Source organism: Tauraco erythrolophus, chromosome 1 (assembly GCF_009769465.1).
Source record: "Tauraco erythrolophus isolate bTauEry1 chromosome 1, bTauEry1.pri, whole genome shotgun sequence".
Lineage (NCBI taxonomy): Eukaryota > Metazoa > Chordata > Aves > Musophagiformes > Musophagidae > Tauraco > Tauraco erythrolophus.
In genome coordinates, this window is record NC_141465.1 from 40,548,280 (window position 1) to 40,559,779 (window position 11,500).

At 38.3% G+C, this 11,500-nt stretch overlaps 1 protein-coding gene across 2 annotated transcripts in view; it reads right to left on the bottom strand.

The window, feature by feature from the left end:
* The window catches only part of SYTL5 (synaptotagmin like 5), a 62,643-nt gene extending 58,299 nt beyond the window's left edge, over nucleotides 1-4,344 (bottom strand). For both annotated transcript variants that reach the window (XM_086608637.1, XM_086608628.1), the window contains exon 1: nucleotides 4,226-4,344. In XM_086608637.1, coding sequence (XP_086464763.1) covers nucleotides 4,226-4,344 — 119 coding nt within the window. The remainder of the gene's footprint in view (nucleotides 1-4,225) is intronic.
* Nucleotides 4,345-11,500: the final 7,156 nt, after the last annotated feature.

Genomic DNA, 11,500 nt, shown 5'->3' on the forward strand with positions numbered 1-11,500 from the left:
ACACAAGGTATGAAAATGAATGACCTTTTCAGGTCTAATCAGAAACGCTTTCACCAAAGGAGGATCTTCATTCTTGAAGAATATTGGAGAGCAAAACAGGTACCTCTATCCTTAGAGTACTGGCAACAGTAACTACTTTTGATGGAAAAGTGTCTGGTTCAAAGAATAACAATGTGTTAAATTCACTTGACAAATGAGATAGCTGCCAGACAAGAAACCTCCTAACTTCCCATACACATATGCATGAACAATTTGCTTTAACTAAGGACTCTTTCCTTCAAATATTTATAGGCAGTTTTGCAGAAACACAGACCATTTACCATACTATATACTATCTTGCAATAATTTTGTGCTTATAAACAAGTCCAAATGTATACTCAGCAGATAAGTCAGTTCCCGTTACTCATTTTTTTTCTGAAGTACTTGCCTGTAGTTACCACATGGTGGTATCCACGCTAACAGATTCTCCTATATTGTAATGAAGTTAATACCCTAAATTGCTTCTGTGGATCTCTTCAGACTGATAAGGAGATGCCATTTTAGTTAACTGAAAAGACAGGAATGCCAACTTTCCTTGTCAATATAGATCTGGGGCTGGTGCAATTCTTACACAACTTCTGGCAACCTAAATGCTGAGGGAACAATTCAAGTAATAACCCAATAAAGTTTTATCCTTGAAAGAAATCGGCATGTTCCTTCTTTGTTTTCCCAGTTCAGCAATTATTACACTGGTATCTCTTCTTCTAAAAGCATACTATTCACAGCTTTGCTTTGTAAAGAATGAAAAGAACCTTTGTATTTTAAATGCTGCCTAGGCAAATAGTCAAGGTAAGAAAGCAATGTATATTAGCAGTAAGTGTGTCATGAGAGTTTGCTCTGTGGTAGCACAATAATATTGAGATGAAGAGCTAGCTCCAAATGCCAAATGATATGACCATCAGACCCAGTTCTCTGTTTTAACACCATAGCTGGGGAGGATGCAGTGAGGCTGCTGTTGGAACAGAAACAAACCAACAACAGTTAGACGAAGCACACCTAGTACACGGTACACCCCCCTTTCAGCAAATATATTCTTTCAATTTAGTATTGATTTCATGACTTGTGACACTACATATCAAATGTGATATGGGTTTTCATAAAAAGGGTCTTAAAAGAACAAAATTATTTTAAAATAGTGAAAGGATGGGGAAATAAGCAAAAAGATACGTGTTTCATTCCATAATATTCAGTTCAAAATGTCTTGACTGACATTATGTGGATGCGAGTTTATCCCAGAAACTCACATGTTAAAAACTCCTACTTTTTCACCGTCAGTATGGTCAAGTTCACTATTTTTAGCTATTTTAGCTCTACGCAATTTAATTATTTCAGCTAAATAATCTTAGCATTTGAAAACAATCATGATGGTCATTCAGCTGACGTCTAAAGCATCATAGACCAATGCTTACAACACTGTAGGTTATTTGCACAAGTAATCTACTAACAGCTTTAAATTAATATTCAAAGAAAATTTCCAGTCATACAAGATGCACACTTAAACTTAAGAACATAAACCCTGATATTAAAACCCTGATATTTAAAGCCTTAATACAAATAAGCAGGTTGCTTATTTGTAGACTAGACTAGACTACAAAAACAGTACTTGCTGCTTTCTGTGTTTCTCTCACACGTAGGTGAAATATTTGTACACTGAATAAAAATACAAGAACAGCTACCTGCACTCCAGAACACAAGTATGAGCACTGACAGTGAAAATAACTCTTAACAATTTCATTATTAGGACATACTTCTACACTTACTATTGCTTTTGTATTGAATAGAAAGAGCCTTCAAGTTATGATGGCTTTTGAAGACTAATAGGAACAGAAAAAAACAATTATCAAGATAGATTCAGAAAGAGTGGAACAGTCTAGTAAAAATTCTTCAGTACAATGTACAAGTAAGCATCTTGCCAGAATCAAAAATGCCTTGAAAAAAAATACAAAGGGACTTGTTCTTCTGTAAAGTACTTCAATAAAATATTTAACAGATTGCACCAAATGGAATTCTAAACACAACAAATGTTCCTCTGAAGTATACTTACAAGCCATAATTAAAGATATCCTTGCCAAGCTGTATTCAGAAAGAAAAATCATGAAGTTTCTTAGCAAGTGGTTACCCACCTAGTTCTTTATAGTTTGGATATCTTGGAAGTCTTTTAGTCTTGGAAGATGACATTCCACCATTACCAGGCACAGTATGATCTAGAAACAATTCTCCAGATACGCTCTGAATGTGAAACCAACTGGTTCATATACAGGTGCTAGAAGTATTCACAAGCATCACATTGCATCCTTAGTTATTCTAATTAGCATTATATTTCACATTAACTTCATTTTCAGCCTTTTCTCAGGGTGCCCTTTCCATTTGCACCAAAACACAATATAAGCCTGTTGCTTTACTGAACCGCATCCTCAGAGGTGCTTTGGGTTCTCAAACTCAGTAGGTTTGGAAGAGCAACTTCCAGTAGTGCCAAAAAAAAGCAGAAAATTAGGATTTTAAAGACATCTTATTAATAAAACAACAATAAAAAAACCAAACCAATCAAATAAAAAAACACACAAAAAAAAAACACCACCACAAAACCTCAGGGGGTTCAACTTTCCACTTCAGAATGGGAAATAACAGTAGTAGAAAAGAAAGCTTTCGGGGTGGAGGGGGGTTGGGAAACTAGTGATCTGATACACTGCTGCGCTTCATACCGACATCTTTGATCAATGACTGCTGGCACATCACACATTTCTAAGGCCACCACCTCAGAAAACTGAAATACTCACTTTGAAACGCTTATCCTAATACAAAATAGAGCACAATGCCTGGAACAAACAGTGCTCCATCTGTTTTCTTGTGTTCTGTTTTCTTCTTCATCTGACAAATCATGAAGGAGATGAAATGATTCATTTGCCCATACCACCATAAAGAAACACCTTTCCTTCCAGTCTTGCAGCAGAAGCAGCAACCAGTTTTAGCCCACTCTATTTAGATGAGCCACTACATTTCCCCAGTTAAATGGACTGCACACCAACAGGGGCATTGCACTTAGACTTGGTTCTCTCGAGGTAGAAAGACTTCCAAAACCAGTAGCTAACTCTGCATGGATTTCCAAGTAAAGATTTCTTACAAAAGCAGCCTCAGCAGATGCTGAACGTACATCTCTGCAATGCACAATGGCTAAAATGCTTTTTAGCAAATGAAAGGGAAGAACAATGCAGCCCGACCTTGGAATACATGGACAGAAACCAGCAAAAGCTAGAAATCTTTCCTTTGTCATCCATTATACTCAGCACTCTCGCCAACACCAAGTGCTGCATACATCCAAGCTAAGCCTGTTTCTCAGAACCAGCACTTTATAAAAGTTTAAAAGGGCACTGGGGAGAAGCGAGAGGAAGCAACAACATACTGGAAAAGCACATGAACCTTTGCAGAATGAATACTCTGCTGAACTAACCGAATTTGAGTCATCTAAAAGAGCTGAAACTCAGTCTGCCTCCACACACTGTTCTCTGAACTTCGATTTTTACCTTTTTTTCATCAGAATATATGGACTTTATTAATACCCTGAGTCTCTACTTCTCCCATCAGTATCTTTTGAGATCCATAACTGAGATTTTCATTTTATTTATTAGTAAATATAAGCCATTTGAAAAATGAAGCATCCCTCCTTCTCCCTATTTTGTAAGTACTGCAACAGGAAGAAAAAGGTCACTATCTCATATTTGCCTCATCTTGTATGGACTTCTGTACACAAGCATACACCTACTTTCTCTCCCTGTGATACCTTTCAAACTTCCCGTCCCACAGTCAGCTCCAAAGGCACAAAGCATACAGCTCCTCTCAGAAAAAAGTTCAAGAGCCTTACTAAAGCCTTCCATTCACAGGGGGAATATTCAGTCAAACTGGGCAAGACCTACAGAATCTGAAATTTAAAAAATCACTGCTGTGTATTTTTGCACTTCTTATCTTCCTAATTCTTTTGCCTTGAAGCAATGCATATAATCTTTTGTTTACAGGGGGCCACACTAGCAAGTAATTTTCTTTTTAACACACTTTACTTTGACTTATAATTAACTGTCCCACCTCCCAACATTCATCCTTCTCTTAAGGCATGTAGGAAATCCTCACTGGGTACCACAAAAACATCTACACTACAGATCATATTTTTAAGGACAATAATAAGAAGGGTTACCTTATCCTTTTATCTTCAACTTTTTTCAGATACTCATCTCTCTTCAATACTCCCAATATTGTTTCCCTTTCATGTTCCAATAAAAATGACAAATTGATGATCTCCAAGTGCTTTGTCATGATTCTTCAACAGCCACTCTTCCAATGACTGCTTTGCTCAATCAATTCTTCCAATGTTTTTTTGCACAAGTCCAAAGGCACGTTTGTGTCAGAGTTACAAGATCCACACAGTCAAAAGGTACTTTGAAAAACACTTCTTAAAGTTAACCAGGTGTCAAGATTGTATTGCTTTGCCTTCCAACTACACAAGAAATTAAGGTTTCTTCTTTGTTTCTTCCTCAAGAAAGCCAGTAATTTTCCTGGTTACTGAATGCCCTTCTGTCCTGGCCAACGCTCACTGGCACAATGCAAGCCTTCAAATTGCATTCACGAGCAGCTGTAGAATCAACTTCCTGGCATAATTGTAGGTTGGAGCCACAAAATAGCTGAGTATATTTATTTCAAGCTACCTGAAAGTCAAAACAAACAAGTGTAGGTGATTTTGACATTACCATCACAGTCTGATTTGAGAAAGGCTTAATCTAGTAATGGTTTGAAAGCCACCAAAGAATGGCTTGCAGACTATCAGATTATCTCAGAGTCATATTTTCTACATTGATTTTTATTGACTCACTAATATTTGATTATTGTGATCCCACAAGGGCTCTGCAATTATCTTCCTACTGCAATACATTTAAATGACTACATACACCTTGTATTACTTCCATCCTGATAGTAATAAGCATGATGGTGGGGGAGGAACGATTCTCTTCGTTTCCCTGAGATTACTTTACAGGAAAAGTAAAAATTAATACGTGGAAGGGCTTCAGAGGACAGCACTAAAGGTAAGACTCACCCCAAAGCAAGTATATACCTGCATCTCGGCAAGTCACCCATTACACTCACTTCACAGTCAATTCAGAGAAATAGGAACTTTCAATGAATGATTTATCTGCTTACTGCAGATGTTTTCATTTAGGATTACATGTTCTAGAAATGCCCATTCCTTTCCAGTAAACAGAGCAAGAACTTAGAGTGACTTAACATGTATTCACCCAGAAGTAAGACAAATTTCACTTTTTTGTCTTTTCTAAACAGAAAACAGCTTCCAAACAAAACCAGAAAAGACACCCTAGTCCATACTGGAGCTCTGAACTTGACCCTATTTGGAAAGCATCACCAGGAAGCTACTTGGAAAATATCTAAAACTTCTAGTTAATGGGTAGGAACATCCAGCCCTCACAGTCTCATTAACAAACAGAGTTTCACATCGAAACAAGGCATGACCTCCAACACGCTTTTCCTTAAAAAATTAAGCTATGTGAACAGATGAACATTGTACTTTGAACCATACACACTATAAATACAATATAGAAACATAAACCCATTTATGCACAAAAATTGCATCCACGTCATCATACATACATCCAAATACATGTGTAAATACATAGGTGCACAAATGCTGTAAGATAATGCAGATTTATTTTATATTATGTATGCTGGAAGTACTAAAACAGCTTTTAAGAAATTTAAAGGGTTTTTTTTAAAGCAGAATTTGCTTCCCTAGTTTTCAACAGTTTGGAAAGGTTTTGACAAAGATAAATAGCACAGAGAATTGAAGGCGTAGTGTTCACAGTCTAAGACAATCACAGGTATAAACCAAAATATCCTTCTGTTTCCTGTCCTAACAACCACTGAGGAAGCAAATACTGTTGCTAATGGCATCAAATGAAATTCTTCTGTTGCTTTTCACCAACTACTTCAGAATATGTGTTTTGAAATACTCCATTGCCCTAAGTTATCTGACTATTCATTATTAAAGGATAAAAATGTCGCAATCTAAGTTCAAAGGAGATTTTTCCTCGTATTAGTCTTACCCAAGCATAGGAATTACTTCTGATAACTTGTAACCTATTTCAATTAATCTTTTAAATTTTCAAATTAATAAAAGAATCACAAAGTATACACAACTGAGATATAAGTATTTTCTTTTTTTTTTTTCCCCCTAAGAAAACAGTAATATAAAACTTATTGTTTCTCCAAGACAGAGTCAACTATCAGTGTCACTTTCACCAGGAAAGAAAATGGAACAGAAAGGTCATACACAAACTGAAAGCATACAACAAGTCAGCGCAAGGCAGAAATACCAGTCAGGATTGACAATTATGAGCTTAGCATTACTCAAAACTGGGAAACAAACCACAGACTACTACTTCTAGCCGGATTGTTATCTTAAAGATATAAAAGCAAAGTAATAAAAACACACATGGAAAGAAACTTACTTTGATTCTCTGCAATTATTTTAATAGAAAAAAATAAAACACTGAACCATTATGTTTATTCTTAGGTTCTTGAAAATGGTGTTCCTATTAATACCATAAGACCAAGTTACTTATAAGCAAAAGGAAGAAATCCAGCATGCGAATTATACTTTGTTATTATCAAGAAGGCTAGCTTCTTTCTTGGGCTGCCTAGCAAAACGCCTGGTGAAAACAGCACTTTCATCCCAATTGGATCCTAATGTCAGTGGGCTAGGGAGCATGGGGCATTGGCATAAAACAGAGCTAAAGTTCAGCAGTCAGAGAATAAGCTAAGCAGCTTGGGTGGTCAAGGTGCTCTGAATTTCTGTTCGCAATTTTTCCTTGCCAGGGTAGCGTAGGTGACACACAGCATTATTCTGACAGGCATTTATTTTTTCCAAATAAGAAAAAAACCCACAAGTTTTATTGAAAAATGGAAAACCAAGAAGTTAAGTGGAAATAATGAGCAACACAATTGCAAATTTAGGACAACAAAAGTGTTAAAAATGGTCTCTGACAGAATCATTATTCTCTTGATGATGCACTACAGGTAACTCCGGTTCTTGCAGAAAAACAGTGCAGTGGCACAACCATCAAGCTGACAAGAACACCCTACCTTGCAAGGTGTATTCTGGTATTGGGAATTCAGGGAAGAAAAAACACACTTAAAAATATTAACTTGATGTCCGGCCATATTTTCTGAGTTTTCTTTCTTTTAACTCTAAAGCAGCTAGTACTCTTACGAGAATATCCAAAAGCCACAAAAATTCCCTTAGGCTAAGCATATCACCTATCCTTCAATCCTTCAATTTGCTGGAAGATTATTCTCTCAATACAGGGAGGCACATATGAAACCCAAAATTACTAAAGTGACATGCCATAATTGGGAATCCAGTTACTTCATTTGCCACCTGGAGCATAGTGTCAAATACGTAGACTCCAGAGCAGAACTAAGCACTGGTAAATGTGATGAGATCACAAACTGTCAGATTAGATGGATTTAAAATTTAAGAGAGTGTTACACTCTTCTGTGTCAGATGTAGATCAGCTGAAAGATCGTTCCATTCAGTTTCTCACAGCTTTAACCAGCATGGAAGTCCTAAACCACGGAGCATGCACCATTGGCAGCAGAGGCAACACTTGCAGGTAGAATCTAAATTCCGCATGAATGGAGAGATTCTTCTGAGCCACAGATCAAAAGGCAGTCAGAGCAACCCCTGGCCACATCACGAATAGACGAGGAAGAGGCTGGATTTAGGGGTCAGCACCAGAGGCAGTGGTAAAAGGTTTGAAGACACGGAGAGCAGAAGCACGCAAGAAGAGGTTAACGAAGCAGAGAATGGAAGAACCATTCTTACTGCCACAACCTGACATTGCAACTGATCTCTGAGTTACCACTGCCTTCCATGCCAGATGAGACTGGCTTACAAACACCAGAGCAGACTCACTGGACAGTGGTCTAGTCGGCAAAATTCTGGTATCTCATGCTGACAGCTGACCTTTTAGGTGAACTATGTGTATCTTGAATGCAATTATAGTCTTGTTTGTAAAGAAAACAGAAACGATGTTCAAGTTTGCCATATAGAGAATAATGCAGAGTATTATAATGTTTAGTGAATAGAAAGATAGACACAAATTACATTCATGTTACCCACATTAAACAGAAAGATGTTTGTAGTAAAATCTATTCTTATAGAAAGACTGCAATCAACTGAAGTTTTATTCTATTCACAATGGGTTTTGTCACTTTCTTTCTATTTTTTACTGAATATACCTGGAAATAGATCCTTCAGTCCCATTTATAACCAAAATTTTGTGGGTTTTGACTGTCTTTATCATGTAACAGTGGGATTTGGCAACTGTCAGAAAATACAATTTTGTCCACTTATGTGTTCAACCAACTCTATGCAGGTTAAAATATCTTGTGAATTAGCAAAAATATTCTCTTATAAAAAGCCAGGATGTCAGCCTGTTTAATGATCCCATACTCATTATTAGCTAGACATAAAACCCACCAAATGACAGTCTTAAAAGCCAGCATCCTCAAATTTCCCTTATCGCTTTGGTCAGGGAACACAGTCTCCAGCACAACACGGAGCACGTCAGCAATATAGCCTTTGTGGTCAGGGCTGAAGTAACATATCTGATGCTGAAATCGCCCAGTTTTTCTGTCTGCCAGCTATCCAGATGTCATGGTTTAGCCTGGCTGGCTACTAAATGCCACACGGCTGCTCACTCACCCTCCCCCATCCCTGGGGAATGAGGAAGAGAAGTAAAGGAGAAAAGGGAAGGAGACTTGTGGGTTGAGATTAGAACACTTTAATAGTCATATTAATAGTAATAAATTAATATATATATGTATAATGATAATAATACATACAAGCAAGTGATGCACAGTGTAATTGCTCACCACCCAGTGAGCCCTTCTTTCTGGTCAGCCCTCATCTTTATACTGGGCATGACATTGCATGATATGGAATATTCCATTGGCCAATTTAGCCCTCGATCCTAAATCCAAATTCAAATCATAAGGGAAGTTGTGGACCCTCTGTCCCTGCCATGTTTCCCCCAGCCTGTTGTGCTCCTGCACACTGGCAAGAACATGGGAAGTTGAAAGGCTCTTGAGGTCTCAGCACCAACCATAAACATCAGTGCGCTATCAGCACTCTTCAGCATTAGCGCTACCAGCATTCTTCTCATAGCGAATCCCAGGCTAAAACAAAAAAACAGAGCTCTTCTAGCTGCTAAAAAGAAGTAACTCTTGTCCCAGCTGAAAGCAGGACACCAACGTACATGTATCAACCAGCTAATTGACATTAAGATTCGGAGCCACCTCACCTTCCAGATTTTCTCTGCACTACGAAATTGCTACTCAAAAATAACCAATTTCCTAAGCAGACACTGCCCAGCTGCTGAAGCTTCAGCAAATATCTCAAGAGAAGCTTGTATTTGTTCAGATAGGATTCATTCTAAATACATTACACTCATGACCTCTGCCTAGATGACATTCTCTACCCCAAGTCGGCTGAAGTGCTAACAGCAGTTAACTTGGCATAAACCAAGTTTTCCCAATTCTTAGATAAAGCTACTCTTGCAAGGCTATCTATTGGGTCTGAAGATAGTGTAGGTATCTTTAATCCGCATGAAGCAGACCTAGTGAAAAATCCCTTACTCCTGCAACCTGCTTCACTTCTGCCTGATTAGACAAATTGTGTACTGAAACTCAGATAACACTGCCTTCATTCTGTTGCGTTCTGGTACAAGGGGTACCAAAACATTCCCTCCCTCACAGCAGGAGACCATCTGGTTTAGCTCCCATACCTTCTGCAGCAAGTGGTGGGCATTTCTCTTATACACATAGTTGTTAAACAAAGATTGCAATAGCAAAAACAGCAGGAACACTTGCTCTATGGAAAATGAGACTAATAAGTAATGAGATACTGTTTTTAAACAAACTACCACTTAAGACTTCCCTGCTTTAGACAACACATGATTAGAGACCAGGCCTGTGTTTTACATTAAGATTTAACAGGAAAATTTGCTCTTCTTTCCTGCACTACTTTTTGCTCTCTCTCTAAATAGTCCAGAATAAATCTGCTCACTAAAGATGAATTATGAACTAACTTAGGGTTTGAAAACAGAAGAAGCCAGCCAGCATTTAGAAAGTGACAATGATCCTTTTAACAGACTTTTGATGTTTTATTAAGCAGCCCTGTGGCTGGTTAGGAAATTTAGTTGTCTTTAGCCTAAACTGAGTAAAGACTGCACGTAACATAGCATTTGGAGAATACTAAAATGCAGATTAGGACACACAAAATTATGCAAAGCCCCCTAATAGGATGGGTTTGTTCTAATCTACATTGGATTTGTAGTGAGAGCATTAAGGTCAGACTAATGCAATGATCTAATATTGGACTTGCAAAGGAAGTAGTGAAAGAGCAGGCAAGAATGAAGAGAGACAATGCCAAGACAGTATGTAGGTGAGCCTCTCGAGTGTGTGGTTGTTTTCCCTTGCCTCATGGAAAGGCTTAGAAGAACTGCTCATTGGGACTCTCCATGCACTTTTCCCATTTCTCTCCTCCCTATAGAAATGGATTTCTAGAATGGAGTCTTCCTCTCTGCAGCTATTGTTGAGAAGATATGTTAGAAATAACAGACTTGTTAGCACATAACAGCTCTTGCAAAATTAGAACTGAATAAGGTGCAGTTTATCCTGCAGTATACCTTCATCCACTTTATGTAGGTACCATGTTGATCCAGAGAGCATTTGCTCACTCTCTCAAGACAAAAGAATTACTTAGTTGTTGTGGGGTTTTTTTAAAGAAAAAAAAGAAAAAAGTCGTTACAGTGGGGAAGAATATGCTAGGCCTTTTTGCCAACTGGTAGCACAGCTGCTTATGACACCTGGAAACAGAGCACCCCAAAACTGAATCTTCATGAGGGACATCAGTTAAGAGCTACAGGAAGTGGTGAACCCACTGCAATCAGCTGCATTTGTAGTTACCACAGGTGCAGTGACCACTGCTCTCACTGCCAGTCACATCCTCCCAAATCCAGCAAATCGACAGCTTCATCCGCACTCCAAAATGCTTTCCCCTCATCTCTCCCCCATATCCTCAAGGAGGAGGAGAAACATCCTGCCCTTAAGAAACAAAGGTAGAGCTGAAAGGAAGCGAAATGGAGAGGAATTATCCTCTTTTCTTCAATGGCGCTATTACCAAATTGCTTGATGCAAGAAATTACTCCCACAGCCAAGCCATTATGTTTACTTTGCCAGAAGCCAGTACGTGGGATGATTTAGTGACTCAGCAACAGAGGCAGCATTTTCCACATGCACTACAGTGGTACAGGAACCACGACATCACCTCATGTTGCTTGAGTGACAGAGTCTTCACCTACTGCTGGTGGGAAATTGGGAAATTCTTTGCCAGAAGAGA